This window comes from Gallinula chloropus (genome assembly GCF_964237585.1).
Source record: "Gallinula chloropus genome assembly, chromosome: 12".
NCBI lineage: Eukaryota > Metazoa > Chordata > Aves > Gruiformes > Rallidae > Gallinula > Gallinula chloropus.
In genome coordinates this window covers 7243835-7259434 of record NC_140097.1, presented here as the reverse complement: position 1 = coordinate 7259434, position 15600 = coordinate 7243835, and the positions used below count along the sequence as shown (strand labels likewise).

The 15600-nt window shown below is 41.9% G+C and overlaps 1 protein-coding gene across 1 annotated transcript in view; it reads right to left on the bottom strand.

The window, feature by feature from the left end:
• MAGI1 (membrane associated guanylate kinase, WW and PDZ domain containing 1) overlaps positions 1–15600 on the bottom strand; it is a 345937-nt gene that overhangs the window by 3079 nt on the left and 327258 nt on the right. The window contains exons 16-21 of the mRNA XM_084269610.1: positions 14098–14391; positions 10668–10871; positions 6208–6298; positions 6023–6083; positions 4890–5033; positions 3503–3641 (exon numbers count right to left, since the gene is read on the bottom strand). Of these exons, the coding sequence (XP_084125736.1) occupies positions 3503–3641; positions 4890–5033; positions 6023–6083; positions 6208–6298; positions 10668–10871; positions 14098–14391 (933 nt within the window). The remainder of the gene's footprint in view (positions 1–3502; positions 3642–4889; positions 5034–6022; positions 6084–6207; positions 6299–10667; positions 10872–14097; positions 14392–15600) is intronic.

Genomic DNA, 15600 nt, shown 5'->3' with positions numbered 1-15600 from the left:
GTTCGTTAGCCGTGTTTTGGTCCAAGCTGATATCATCTTTATGCTCTTCTCGTCATGGGGCATTTTATATTTTCCCCAAGCCCAATTGATAATGTTTCTCTTACACCACTTTCTTTTCCAGTGGGAAAAAAAAAAATACTGTAGTTCAGGTTGTTGGCTGGGGTTTTTTTTTAACAGTTTCCAATAAAGAGGGCCTTTAGGAAATGGTATTTTTCTTTAAAGTCTTTTGAAAGTACTGCCTTCCAGGTGTGGGAGGCCTCGTTCCGAATAGCAGAAAACGTACAGGAATAGAATTGATCATTAAGTTTTCACCTTGTAAAAATAACATTTTGAAGGTGTGAGAATTAAACTGTAATCATGCTATTTCCATTTCGTTTGAGACATTACTTAATCTCACTTAGTTCTACCGGGTTATGAAAAGTCCTAGGGTAGATTTTGGTTTTGCCACAATGATTCGAACAACGATGACAAGAGTTATGATTCTTTCATATCAAAGCAATGGAAAGATATTGTAATATGTAGGATGGCTTTGATTAAAACCTAATCTCCAGTTCATTGTCTTTCAGGTAAAATACAGCTGAGCTACCTCAGTGAGACAAACTGCAAAGCAGGAGGAAAAAAAACAACCCCAAACCCAGAACTAAAACCCAGCCTGCGCTGTAGCTGAGCCACAATTACTCATGTCATTTGTAATGGATGTTTATGAATGATTCATTACAGACATGGCAAACATTAAAGTGGCTGTGCTGACTTAATGCCAACGTTGCTTTTATTTGCTTATTGTTTTCTCTTTTAAAGTAACTTCTGCACAGCAGCTCAGCTGGTGTTGGCTACGCTTCCTGCAGGCTTCCTGCCGAGACACCCACCTCGAGGTGGACTGTCCTGAGGGCACTGACTAGAAACCCTCACAAACACTTGTGGGGACAGATTTTTTTAAACAGTTTGCTTTTTTCTTTTTCCCCTGTTTTCCTCCTTTTTGTCTTCCCTCCCCCAAGCCAAACACTCTACGTCCCCCTTCCTCCTGCCATCACGCAAAGCGTCTCCCATCTGATGGTGTTTCCATTCCTTAGCTTGGGAAGGTCTGTGTGTGCATGGGCCATGACTTGTGTGATCTCCAGGTGAAACCCATGTTGTGACTCACGTGTGTACGTTTTGGCTTATTAAGCTTTCTCAGGCAGCAGCTGGGGACCGCACCGCTTTTCCATAGCTGGAAGCACGTGGCTTGCAGCAACCTGGCTATTGCACAGGGTACAAGTGAGGCTTAAACGTGTCCTGTGGTGTACTTACAATTCAGGGGACGCAGGGTGCTCGGAATGAACTGCTGTACATATAAAATATAGCAAAGCGGAAAGCAATGTGAGGGAATTAGGCCACAGCACAAAAACACCTAGTATTGATTTTAGCTACAAACCGTAGTTTGATTATGGCCCATAAGGTAGAAGCAAGACTCCCCGAGCTTGTCATTTCTCATACATGCAGCGATATTAGGAGGTATCATCGCTGAGGAAGGAAGAGCCCAGCACCAAGAAAAGTAAGAGAAAGAGAAAGAGAAAAGTAGAAAATTTAGATTCCCTATAATAAAGATGAAAGAAAGAAAAATCTTCATATTTTATCTTAGAATAAAGAAAGTTTATTTTTTTTTTCCAGTCAGATTGTCTAGGCTTCACCCAAATATAAGGCTGCAAAGACAGCAGTTGTTATTATCGTGACATAGAGACATCTAAGAGGTGATTCAGTAACCCAGACAACGAGAGCATCCATTCTAAAAGACAGCTGGAACAGCGACACAGAATGTCATAGAAAAAACATTAACAATCAAACAACAACGAAAAATAAAGTCCACCAGAGACCACAACATTAAAAATAAGTACAAAACTCATTACAAAAATATACAGCCTCGTAGAGAAGCACGTTCCAATCGAGTCAGAAAAATATTGGAACTTAACATTATTAGAGGAACCATTTGCGACTGCAGCGAACAGAACGAAGAGAGGAAGGAGTCCCAAATGTTACAAGGATATTCTTTACAGTAGTGCAACCCCTGTATATTAAATCTTTGCTTGGAGAATGAACGTTTAGTGGTTTAGTAGTAGCCAAAAGAAAATTGGTGGTGGATTTCCATCCTCAGTGCAACAGACATAGGCTTTGAGAAGTGAAGCACTTAATTTACAGGGTATTTATGCAGTCTAGCATATGATACAGTACTGTACATCCAGAGGAGTATAGGAAAAGACAAAAGTAGAAAGAACATTACAGAATTTCAGTGCCATCATTGAACCTTCCGGTGTGCTATTTATATTACAGAAGTGTAAACCCACAACTTCCCTTCTGTATTGTTAAACGCTTCAATTGTTTGTTGGTTTTACTCTGAATTGGTCATTTTAAGTTAAATAGTGAGCAGAGTGAGCAGAAACTCTCAAACGTGGTACAGTAAATGAAAAGAAAATCTAGTTCATAAATTGTGCAGAAGGGTTTTGTTTCAGGTTTTGGGACACGGAGTGAATGATAAACACAGGACTTACTGACACAGAAATAACCCAAATATGGGGAGAAAAGTATAAAGGACATCCCTTCAATCATCAGTTTCTATAGAAACCTCAAAGACCTTTGGTTGGGAGTAGCCCTCCATCGAGGGCACAATATTTGACAATTATCTCAAATAAATAAGACATAATTATAATATTAAATAGTGTGCTAAGTTAAGCCACCCAGCAATCCAACCTCCGGGGGAAGAAAAGGAAATCTAATGCAGTTCTTAGCAAGAAACACAGGCTGAATGTTTCCCCCAAGACAGACACGAGAGCACCTTTTCATAACCTCCTCACCTTTTCAGACCTTACAAATTAACTACTTGAAACCAGCAGACAGCTTAAGGGGGAAGAAAAGGGCTCAGGAGGCCAAATCAATATATTTTTTGCAGTAAAGCTTTTTTTCTTCTTCTTCTTTTTCTTAAATAACTTTATAAATATTTACATAAATATTAAGGGAAGGCAAAAATCTCATAAGCCATCTTGGCATTCATGTCTATGGATACAGACAGGAACTAAGAGAAAAACCTAACAAAAAAAAAAGATAATCACTGCTTCAGAATAGTAACTCAGGATCCCAGTTTTTGCATTGATTAGAAGAAGTAGAGACCTATTTGAAACAACAATTCAGCCGCTGAGAAACAGTTTGGCACAGTTCAATGACATTCCTTGTTTGGCTGGACAAGACAATAAGGTTTTGTTTTGTTTTGTTTTGTTTTGTTTTCCTCTCTGATCACCAAAAATACTGCTATGATGATCTTGCCTTACACTGCGCCCCAAGTCCATGGAAGCAAGCAAAGGATGAAATGTGTAGAAAATTCAGCACAAGCGAGGCAATTAATCATATGTTGCAAAGGTTGGTAAGACACTGGTGAGAAAGGAAAATAAAAAAGAATTCCCGCTTCAGATCTTGAGACAAATCATTCATGGAGTGATGCCAGGGAAGAAAGGAATGTTTTCATAGTTTGACCCACCATATTCTGGGACAGAGCCATCTCCACGTTTCAGAAACAGGCGGACCCTGCGGCCACCATTTTTAATCAGTTCGATGGCCCGAGCGTGCTTCATGTTCTTGGTGGTTTCTCCATTGATCTCTAAGATTTCATCACCAATCTGTCAATGGAATAAAAGAAACGAGTCCAAGGTTAGAAACAAGCCCCCACCAGGGTCACCCCTAGCCTACCACAAGAGAAAAGACACAGCAAAGGTTGAAAAACTATGCACAAGGTGAACCTAAACATGCCCAAATCCTTCCAGTGACACTCCACAAAAACCAGTATGCAGGGGCTTGGGAGACATGAAAACGAAAGGGAGGGCTTGAGGTATGAAAATATTCCACTGCTGTTCTGTAAAACCACCCTGCATTACTGTATTCCTCAGCACCCAGAGCTGTCTTAGAACTGCTGCTGGTTTATTTTGATTATTTTTGAAGTCTTTGGCCAAAGTGGTTGTTTGTTTTACAGTCTGATGTAACTGGGATGTTCAAATAGCTTCTTCAGGTCTGTTTCTCACTTGGATATAGATATAGATAGCTACTGTGAACCAGTAAACCTGTTTTTGTAAATATAATCATTTCTCAGGATAAGAAAATAGGGCTTGGAGGAGCTTGTCAAAGCACTGACTTCCACAGGGCAGCACTGATTTATTTTCAGCAGCAAAAACTTTGGACCTACAAATCTACCCTTAGTGAAAGAATTCTGAAAATGCCCTTCATGTGATGTATCTAGAGAAAAAAAAGACATATGCAGTAGAGTTTTCATGCCTTCTCTAGCTGAGGAGTGAACTGGACATAAAACTTGGCAATTAATTTTTTTTCTGTGGGCATTTTATAACATATTCCCTTGTTACAATGTTTATAATTTAGCTGATATGTGAAGATAACAGGTAAGACAAGCCAAAGATTACATCATAATTTTGTAACCCAGGGGTCAATAGATACACTCCCTCACCACTCTGCCTGCTGGCAGAGGAAGGGGTCAGGTGGAATACCCCAATTCTCTACTCTTGGCTGCAGCTTTCAAGGAGCTGACAAAGATCGTGGCTGTTACATTTTTCACTGCCAAGTCTTTGTGAGGCTTTAAAAGTCAGATTACACATTAAGAATTTGAAAATTCTTTCAAATTCTCAGATTTTGAAAATTCTGAGTTGGAACAAGGGTGTGAAACCTTCCAATGCACACACACAGTTAGACTGCATACAAAGGCTGACAGAAGTCACTGACAGGTAACTAGGAGCCACAGCTCCTTTCAGTTAACATTTCATTCTCCTCTCAGCTGGCACAGCAGAAGGTGTGTCTGTAGGAGAGAGGAGGGGAAGTCAGATTATTGCAAAGAAATGTGGTTTTTAAATGTTTGTGCATACCCTCATCTTCCCACATCTCTCAGCCGGACCATCCTCAGCTAGCCGCAGCACGTACAGGTCCATGTTGTACTCCCGGCCACCTCGAAGGCTAAAGCCAAACCCTTTGGCTCCTCTTTCCAGCTCAACAGTGTAAAAATCTTGGTCCTGCTGGAGGGAAGACAACACATGTGCAATTGAACAGAAGGTTTAATGCCACTCTACTCCCATTCTGAAATTATTCAACCAATGAACGTTATTATTTTTGTTGCTTGTAATTAAAGAAAGAAATTCACTTGAGTTTTCATGCACTGACTAGGATTTCCTGCTGCCTTGGATCACAGTGTGGAGCAAAGGGCTCCTTGAACAAATGGGCTTGGCCAAGTCCCACACATTTTTAGCACCTCTGTTATACAGCCCCTGCAGAAAGGCTCACTCCAGAGGAGGGTTAGTGCTCCACCAGCTAGCTGGGGCAACCTCACTTCCAGTGCCAGGCTTTAGTTAAATGTCTAATGGTGCCTGGGATGGGTCTATGCCACAGTGCAGCTTCTCCTTTTTGTCACCACCTCACCCAGTCCCTCACAAGAAGCTCAGAAGCACGTGCAATCTTATTTTATTTTTTTCTAACAAATACCATTAGTGTAGGGGTGTCCTGAACTCCTTAATGGACGAGGTTACTTCTGGGATGGCCAGTGGCAAGGCAAGTTAACAGTAAGACAGATAATCTCTCCAGTAAGATGCTGTCTGTGAAAGCTGGAACACTCCAGCTATCATATTAAGTTTTACTCTTTTTCCCCCCCTCTAAATTTATCATTTGCATGCAATAGTACTATCTGGAGAGGCCTCTCACAAAAAAACCCATAATAAACAAAGATATAAATTATCATTATTGTAAAACTGTCAGCTTTTTTTTTTCCTTCCCCTTTTTTTTTTCCTCCCTTGAAGGCTCGATGAGAACGTGTTAGAAATGTTTCTCAGCTGAAACAGCAGCAGCACATACCAAGGAACTCATCAGCAAATTCCTCTTTCTCCAGCAAAGAGACAGAGAGAACAACTTCACAGTAGGAATTTTCAAGGAAAATATTTGAACACAGCCCTCAAGCAGATTGGAAGCAACAGTTTGGGACACACAAAACAATTAGAAAGGTTCTTCTTACCTGTGCTGCTTGGGGTGGTTTGAAATCAAACTGGGATTCCTGCTTTGGTTTGGTGTTGTTCCTGCTGCAACAAATAAGAGAAAGAGGGAGAGAGGAAAAATCCAGCTCATGGGATGTGAAGATGATCAAGAAGCAGCCAAATAGAGAGCACATTAACATGCCCTCCTCAAGAAAAACAGTCTGACCTGGTCTCCTGTGGTATTTGCTGAGGAGTATGTGTGGTTGTGATTGTAGCAATTTTTTCTGCATTGGTCAATAAAGTAGCATTGGAGGATTCTGCAAAATAAATTTTACTTTTTTCATTATGAGGGAAGACCATTAGCTAGTCACTGAAAAGAAACATAAAGAGGTATACAAAGGCATTTCACTGGAAAGCATCATTGGCTTTAAAGAACTTGAGATCGGCTCAAATTTCTGAAATCTAAAAACTAACAGGATAAAATCTAAGCTAAGGTGTAGTAGCAATTATGTAAACAAAACTGGAAAAAGAAAAGGAAAAAAAAAAAAACCCAAATGGAAAATCAGAATGAGAAACACCTCTGACTGTTAGGCAAGACTGACATGTGGAGGAAGGGCTGAAGAATGTTTTGTCTGGTGTCTACTGACATGAATTCCAATCACTAAATCTCCAAATATGTTGGTTGGAATGATTAATTTTACAGAAGTAATAACTATTCCATGGATTATAAACTTATCAGTACTTCTTCCATCAGAAATGACAATCTTCAGTAGGATTGAGATGTGGCTTTTATCTAATACCTCACAAGGTGATATTGAACGTGGCTAAAACCCAAACTTACTGAAATCCATTTCTGAAATACAACCCATCACTGCCTGAACACTCCAAGCTGCACGTAGGGATGTGGAACCACCTGCACCAAAAGCATCAACAGCTCTGAGTACAAAAGGGCCAACCAAGACAACACAGAGAGCAGGATTAACTTCAAAACTCAACTTATACCATGGCAAAGCGCTCTCAGCCCAACACCAGCCTGTACAAATGCCCCCTTTCTCTATGCACAGAGGCATGCTTGACAAAACTGGGAAGGGCATTGCTGTAGGCATGACTGAAAAGGGACAATAATGTCTGGGAAAACAGTCCCCTTGTCATTTTTACAGACTTCCATCAGAGCAGAGTTAACCCAGAACTCATTTAAAATTCTGCCTAAAATTAAGGCCATGCACCTTGTTTCTTGACTGAATTTCTCTAGTTCCAATCACACTTAAAAAAAAAAAAACAAAACCAAAACAAAAAGAGCCAAAGGCAATGAAAACTGGGTGGAAACATCTGGCTCTCCAACATAAAATTACAAGGTCTTCTATCCTGCCCTTGTTTGCCTCTTAAGCTCCAGGCATCCAGTAATTCATTTTATTGACTATGGAGAAATCTTCCATTATTAAGCAGAGTCCAGCTGTAACACAAAATTGCAGAAATTGAAGGGTTTTTCCCTAAATTAAGGAGCAGTAGTGGCCATGGGACTCCTTGGTCCTGGGAACTTATTTTACTTCAGGGATTTATTTTAATTGTGGAGGAATCTAGATGAGGTGAAGGTTTTTCCTTTCTGTAGCTGGTGCATGTCAAGGGAAACTCAGGAAAAGGGAAAGAGAAAAAGAAGCAGCTTTTAGACAGATGGATGCAACAAGAGCACAGCAGCCCAACTCCTTTGCCTGCAGCGTTGTGCCCACGTTAACATGCCCAAAGCCTCAGCATATGGAGCTGTAACATCTCCCAGACCAGAGCTGGCTGGTGTCCAGTGGCTCAGAGAGCAAGAGAGGCTCCTGGGTCTGCCTACATCTCTCTGGGTAGGCATGACCAAAACATGCCCTTGTGAGAACGTGCTGCTAGCAGCTGGCTTGTGTGAGAAGGAGACGTCCCCATGTGTGGTTACACTGTTGGATTCTAAGAAATAATTCCATGCATTTTGTAAAGATGCCTTGATGTTAAAACTAGTTTCCAACAGAAGGCAGCCCCAAAACATGGTTCAGCGTTCTGTATTCATCCAGAACAAAAGCCTCTGAAATCCTCCACAAATATTTGGAGATCAGATGAAGATGGGCTTCAAAGAGAATACAAGATTCCTACCCTTTAGTAGGTCACACTAAGAATACCAAGCAGAGCAACAACACATCTTTGGTGCAGATGTATCTTCACGCCACTGTACTGCATCTATCTTTAGCCCACCCTATCCCATGAGTCAGGAGTTGTGCATAATTTTGCTAAGTTTTTCAGACACAGGTTCAGGACGCGTGCCAGCCACCATGCAAAACTGGAACAGAGCACAAATACAAGGAAAAAAAACATCTCCAGTAGAATTAACAATTGCACTTTTAAAAATCCTACAGGTTTCATTGATTCCTCACCCCGTTCTGCCCCAGAACACCAGATGCCCATTAAATACCTAATTTCAGCTTGTCATTTTTCAGCTCTCTGTACTCCTGTATCAGCTGGGAGCATTGCTGAACGACCGTGATTTCATCACAAATACACTCCTGCAATGGCCTGTGCCAATGAGTTGGTGCAAGATGTAATATTACAAAGCTAAAACTCTTTGTGTTTTAATAATGTTAGAAGAGATTAGCAATGTCAGTTTATTGTGAGTCATGTGATGAGTCTTAATTTCATGTTTATCTGAGAAGCACGGCTTCTGATTCATTCTCCCCCCTCCTTAAGAACACTGTCAGATCATTCATATTTATCAGAAAAGCACCTCAAAAGCAACAAAAAGAAAGCTACAAATCAACAAAAGCACCCACAGATGACAAAAAGAAAACAACATTGAGACCAATTTCTTAAATCTTGTGGGTTTTAGAGCAAACCTCTCAGCAATTCTGAGTGTCTGGTGTGACTGGCTTTTGGAAATTAAATGCAGGCAACACTGTGCAGAGCTGGCAATCTGACTTGGAATTTCAAAAGGACAGTAAATAAAAAGCCTTGAAGTATGCATTGCAACACGAGAAAAGAGGTGACTCTTCCCCTAAATTATAGCTTTCCACCTTCTCTAGGAATACCTAATAACCTAAGCAATTTACGATGGGATTTTGTACACATATTTTCATGGACGAGACTGGGTGAGCATTCATGTCAGGAGGATAAGTTCCTCTTAAAAAACTCCTAAACCATTCAAAAAGTTACTTATTTCTTATGCATTTTTGCCTCTCTAGGAGAAAAAAATATCTTTATTTATCCAAAGATACACCTTCCTTGATTTTGATCAGATACCAAAATACAGGTAATGAACAATTCTTCTCCCAGTTTATCTCCCAAAACTGGCCCACAGAGGCCAGCTCAGGTGTATAGCCTGATCCACAACCATTTTATTACTCATGAACAGTCACTCTGCTGGAAACAGCAAAGGATCATATACCATTTGACCTGGTAGCTACTAAACAGTAGCAAAATAGAGCTTTTATGCAAAAGAGATCATCCTACACAGAAATCATTCCTAACCAGATCATTCCTAACCAGATCATTTCTCAACCTGGCCTATTTTTAATCCTATAAGTAAGCACAGCATAATCCATGTTTCAGATCAGAAAGGGGAAGAGTAAGCAACTACAGAGTGCTTCTCACTGGAAATCACATCATGAAACTCCTCCATCCTGCTTTATAGGTACCAGGCTCAGTTCAGCCATACTTTCTCAACCTTTCTTTCAAACCTAATCCCACTTTCTCTATATTTAACTGAATGCAAACAATGCCCTGTGCGACTCTTAAGAAAGAGAACAATGTAAAAGGGCTTCTGCCTAACAAGTTCTCCCTACAAACTTCTTCATGGCAGAGCAGGACAATGAACAAACAAAATAACTCAAAATTTAGAACCACAGCAATTTTAGTTCTGCTATGGATACTTTGCCTATGTTTCTGCTTTGTTCCTATTTGGCACCACAGATAGAGATCAATTTAATGAAAGTGATATATAAAGCAGATCCTTATTTTTACTAACTAGTTCTATGTCCTGTAATTATTATCAGGTGTCAGCATATTATTAAGGATCCTGCACGTTCCCTTCAATCTGAAACAGGGAGATCCTGCTCATGGTAACTCTTAAAACCATCAGCTGCAAACACACAGCATCTCCAGAGCCATCAACATTTAACAGTCATTTTAAAATGTACTCAGCTTGCTCCCAAAGCAACTTACCCAGAATAAAACCAAATCTTCTTTTCAAACAGCTTAAAACATGACAAAGTGTTTATTCCTTTCTGTGATCTCTTTACTCTATAGCCTGCTTGCGTACATACAAAGCTTCAGGAATTCCACAGATTCACAAGTGTTTCCTAAATATTGTGAAGCTGTGTTGTTAACCTAAGAATCTAATCAAAGTATGCTGAGATATCCATCAAACTTACAGAAGATCATTTTCAGGAGATACTTGAAAAGCATGATGGAATGGAATATTATTTTTTCAATGTAGAACCAGCACCTCCTTGTTTTTTAAAAAAAATAATAAAATGTACTCCCATTTCTATAGAAAGAAACAAAAAATAAAGCTATGGAAGACTCACCACCTCCCTCACTGCTCATTCCCAAAGCGGGGGGTGGCAACTGAGTCCTCCATGACTTTGCAGCTCTGACTGATGCAAAAAGCCCAGGAACAAAACCAACAAGAGGGTCAGACAAGACAGCAGGAAACGTATACTTTACCATCTCCTGGAATGATGCGCAGGGTAACGGTGTTTCCCGCTTCCTTAATGAGGTTGACGATGTCTGAATGCGACTTGTTGGTGATGGAGCACCCATTCACAGCCAAGATCCGATCGCCTACTTTCAGCTTGCCACAGCGGTCTGCGGGACTCCCTTCAATTATCCGACCTATTTTGTGAGGCATGGCCACACATGCATTTCCCGCTTTTGTATTGGTTTGGGGGGTTGTTTTTGGTTTGGTTTGGTTTTGGTTTTTAATTGTTTACATACGTGGGAATATGGTGAGGGGAAAAGGAGAAAAAGGGTTGAAAAGGGAAAGAGAAGGTTAAGGGTTAATTAATTAATGCATCAAGCAATAGTTATTATAGGATAGCTTTGCTGCCAGTGTTCAAAACATTGGCAATCAACTAGTATGAGTGCAAAGTACTTTACTTCTTTTACAGAAAAAAGGTGTTTTGTCAATCGCTCAAAACTCCCCCCACCTTGGCTTCTGTTACTAAATGATTTTTATAGGCTACAACTGCCCTTAGTAGCCCCATCACAACCCAGATCCCGATTTTAGTTTTGAGAAAAGAAACTGTTTATAGAAAACACAACCTTCCTCCTCCAAGATTACATCCACGTCAGCCTCTCTAGTCTTTCTCTAAGTCAACTGCTGTTCAAGCTTCTGCCAATGTTTTGTTCTTTCTCAATTCAGAAAGACAACATTCTTCTAGGCCTAGGAGGGAGTGCAACTCCCCTTCTACCATGAAGACCCAATCTATCAGCGCTGCACAGGGAAGCAACATGAAACGGTTTTCTTCCATTGTGACTAAAGGTGCTACCAGGGAAGGTATGGGACCACTACAGATGGGCCAAGACTGACAAAGGTAACCTGTTTGGTGCAGGCATCCACCTCAGCCTCTGTTAACCCTTCCCCTTTTATGATCTTAGGTGGCATCAGGATGGGAGCAGGGAAGAAATAAGGATCTTCTCACTGAAATACCTCTAAAACCACACACAAAACCATTGAGATGTCTGGCACACAGAGCAAGAGCACTGCAGGATGAATGTGTTTTGGAGACAAAACTCCCGTTCCATGCAATTTTTTGTCCCAAAAACACAGGGTCTTCCACAAAATGCAGAACTGGGACACAGGGGATACACAACTTGACTCAGATAAATCCTCTGGGCTTTTGTTCAGCTTCCTTACAGGGGCAAGAGGCCCTTGGACAAGCAGCATGTGATAAAAACCATGAGGTATACACAGAGCAGTCATCTCACACTTTGCATCCACAACACATTCACCCTCAAGATGCACTTTCCCATCTGTGCTGTAGTCTTTATTTCATTAGTAGTTTTAGAGATATACATTGCTGCACATGTGACAACACTAGAAAGACCATAAAGAAGAAAAGGCTAAGGAAAGGAACATGAGGTGAGAGGAAAAGGTTGGAAAGATGCGATGAAGACTGGCAGAAACTGTTAATATTAATAGCAAACAGTGGGGGAATTTTTGGGTTGGGTGGTTGTTTTTTTTTTTTTCTTCCTTTACTGTGATGTTAGAAATTTTCTCTTTCTGGTACTACAAAACCCCATCCAGTTCAAAAGCTATTTTGAGGGTTTGTGAAATGAGTTCCTACTCTATCCAATGCACTGGACACAGATGACAGAGCCCACACCAAAGTGACCAAGGTGGGTTTATAGAACCAGTTTGGCCCATCTCTAAACACTACCCATGAAAGAGACAAAAACAAAAACGAACTACAAAGCAGGTCCAAAGCAAGCACCACGCAGCAGAGGGAACACATCTCATGCAGAGTATTAGGAAAAAGCTGAATATACTTGAAAAAAATTAAAGGAAAAACAGTCACAGATCAACAGATCTCCATGAGGAGCCCCTGCACAGAAAACTTCCAGTTAGCAAGTATCTTGGACTAAAGCAAACACAACTCTTTACAACCTCAGGTCAAGGTTTGTCTGCAGAAAAGAGTTAGAGCATAGTCTTCATACAATATAAGTTATTTACGTTTTCAAATTCTTTCAGAAGATAAAGCACACTCTCTGGTTTAGACTGAGTTCAGTTTAATCTAGATTGCATTACATCGTTGTGTTCTTGCACCAAAATAGCTATTCTGGAAGAACAGTTTCCAGCAGCAAGGACAGTGCAAGGTAGCCTAACACCTGAGAATGGACAGAACTTGATGCACCAGGTCTATACCAGACATTTTCCCCTTGAAATTTCTGCTGCCATGACTGCCCAGAACAGTGCTAGAAATGGCTTGTGCTACATCAACACCAGCAAAGGAGATGATGCTCCCTCAATTTATTAGCAATGGCACTGATGATGCTCAACAGCAGGAAATTTCAGAGAAAAAAGCCCAGGAACAAAGGGAGAAAGGCCACTTCTTTCCACACACACCTGCGTGATGCAGGAACATTCAAGATGTACAGGGGGATGTATTTTACCTGCAAACCACAACCCTGCTCTGAGAAGATGTGTGAAGACAGCCAGGGCACTCATTCTGTCTTTCCCCTTCCATCCCTATCACACACCACAGGAAGGGAACATCTTCTTTTTCCCTTACAACTTATAAGTGGATGCTGCCTCTGGCCCTTTTGGAGGAGATGGATAGGCAAGAAAGTAACATCTCTGACTGGCTCCCCCCATGCAAAGCCATTCCTGCTCTAGAGCAGTCTGTGCTGTACCAGCTTATGTACACACTTGGAAATGGGTGCCTGCCTAGCAGAAAGGACTGTCTTCAGAAAGAAACCATGACCACTTCTATTTGGGTAGGATATCAAGTGTGACATCACAGAAACATCATTTCCCCCTGCTTTGATGAAATTAATTTGGGAAGAGGTGGAATGTGTCCAAAAAATCATCTTTTTTTAAACAGTGTTCTCCAATTTATGTCTCACCAGCAAGCACTATTAATTAAAACTTTCCAGCTATCAGCATGCTCACTCCATAATGAGGATCAGAATAACCCTGATTGCCAAAGAGAAGTTAATCAGTTTAAGCATTACTGCTTTTAAATCAACTGGCTCAATTCCACCATCAGGACACATATTTCATTACACCTGCTCCATTCCTGCACTAGCCAACGGCATCACTGGGGGAATCCCCAGCCACTTTTCTGAGAGCAAGCCCCAGAAAGGCGTCCAGCGAGCAGGGACAGCCAGAGCTTCAGGGAGCATCAGGGATTGCCACTGGTGGCATTTTTGTTCCTCAGGTTGGGATTTCTCATTTCGCTTTTCTCAACTCAGCGCCGAGCAAAACCCAGGAGGCAACCAACCACCAAGCCTTGGCCTCCGATTAAGCTATTAATTACCTTAATTAGGGCATGCTTATGACTTTTCATTAAACAGATCCCCACTTGCCTCCCCGCGCTGCAGCGCTCAACCCAGCGCCTCATCCGAGGCGTGTTAAAAGAGCCCCAAGACTTACCGAACGTCGTCCCCGCCTCTGGCCTGCTCACCGACGAGACGATGACGAAGCCAAAGCCCTCGTTTTCCCCGCGGCGGATTTCCACGTCGTAGGGCTGGACCACGGCGCTGACAACGCCGCTCCCCCCTCCGCCGCCGCTGCCGATGCCGCTGGTGCTACCACTGCCCGAGCTGACGGTGTTGAGGGAGTTCTGGCTGCCCTGCGGTGTTCGCTTCTCCTCTGTCAGGGAGGCCGGCTGGTTGCTGCTGTGGTGGGAAGAGGCTGGGGATGGGACTTCATTCTCTGCCTTGGGAACTGGGAAGGAAAGAAAAGACTGAGCAGGTTGCACTGTTCAGGGCTTGAAATGTGCCACCCACTGCGAAACAGGTAAAGCAGATCTCCCGCTTTAATCTATAAATCATGGCTACAGTGATCAAGGGCTCTGCCACCGTTCAGATGTCAGCATGAACAGCTGTTTGGTGACAGCACTGACCACACATGTTCATCCTCTCCCACGTATGGTCATGCAGCCAAAGCCTTCTGCTGCCCAACTACAGCAGCAGTACAGTTAAACCAGTGCAGTGCTGCGTGCTTAGATGCTCTGTGGCATTTAAAACTGAGTTCTGAGGTGCCTCCTTTAGATATCACATCCTCACTTCACTTGTACATGCACAACTGTGTGTATGTGCACAGGCTGTGAGGAGAGAGAACGATATCAAACACCCATCACTCACCACCTCTGTGTTTTTAACTCAGTCCTATCAGTTGGGTAGCACTGATCCCCTTTGATTAACATGGTCTTAAGTAATAATAGCCACCCATCCTAACACAAAACAACATGCAAACCAAGCTTTTCTGGATGGAAGAACGAGCTACTGCTGTCTGCACAGTCTGTCACAGTCAGGGGAACCATTAAACATTACCAACATTAATATTATATTAAGCAAGTGTTTAACAGCAACTGAAGTTGGAAGTGCTATTAGTTTAAAATCTAATCAGCTCCAAAAGGGCTTGAAGAAATCTCAAAAAAATCGATTAGTCCACACTCTGCTCGAGTCAGGGCCAACTATACTTACTGTCAGTCCTGACAGATGTTTGTCTAATCTGCTGTTAAATATCTCCCAAGGAAATCTATTGGTTGCAATATCTAACTTAAATCTTCCCTGCTGCAACATAAGGCTATTATTTCTAGTTCTATCTAGCAGGCATATGGAGAACATATTCCCTTCCTCTTTGCAGCAGCCTCTTATAGTCTTGGGGAGTTTAACACCTCCTCCCCCTTTTCTGCTTTAGACTAAACAATCCCAATTTGTTCAATATTTCCTTGCAGACCATGTTTTCTAGAGCTCTCCTTATCCTCGCTGGTCCTCTGGACTCTCTCCAGTTGGGCTCTCTCCAACTCAAACATGTCTTTCTTGAAGTGCCGGACCATATTGCAGCTAAGCCATCATCTGCTGGGAAAACAGGAGGGTTCCCCCCTGCCTACACCCCAGCACCGTGTTTTCCTTCACCTGAGCCAACCTC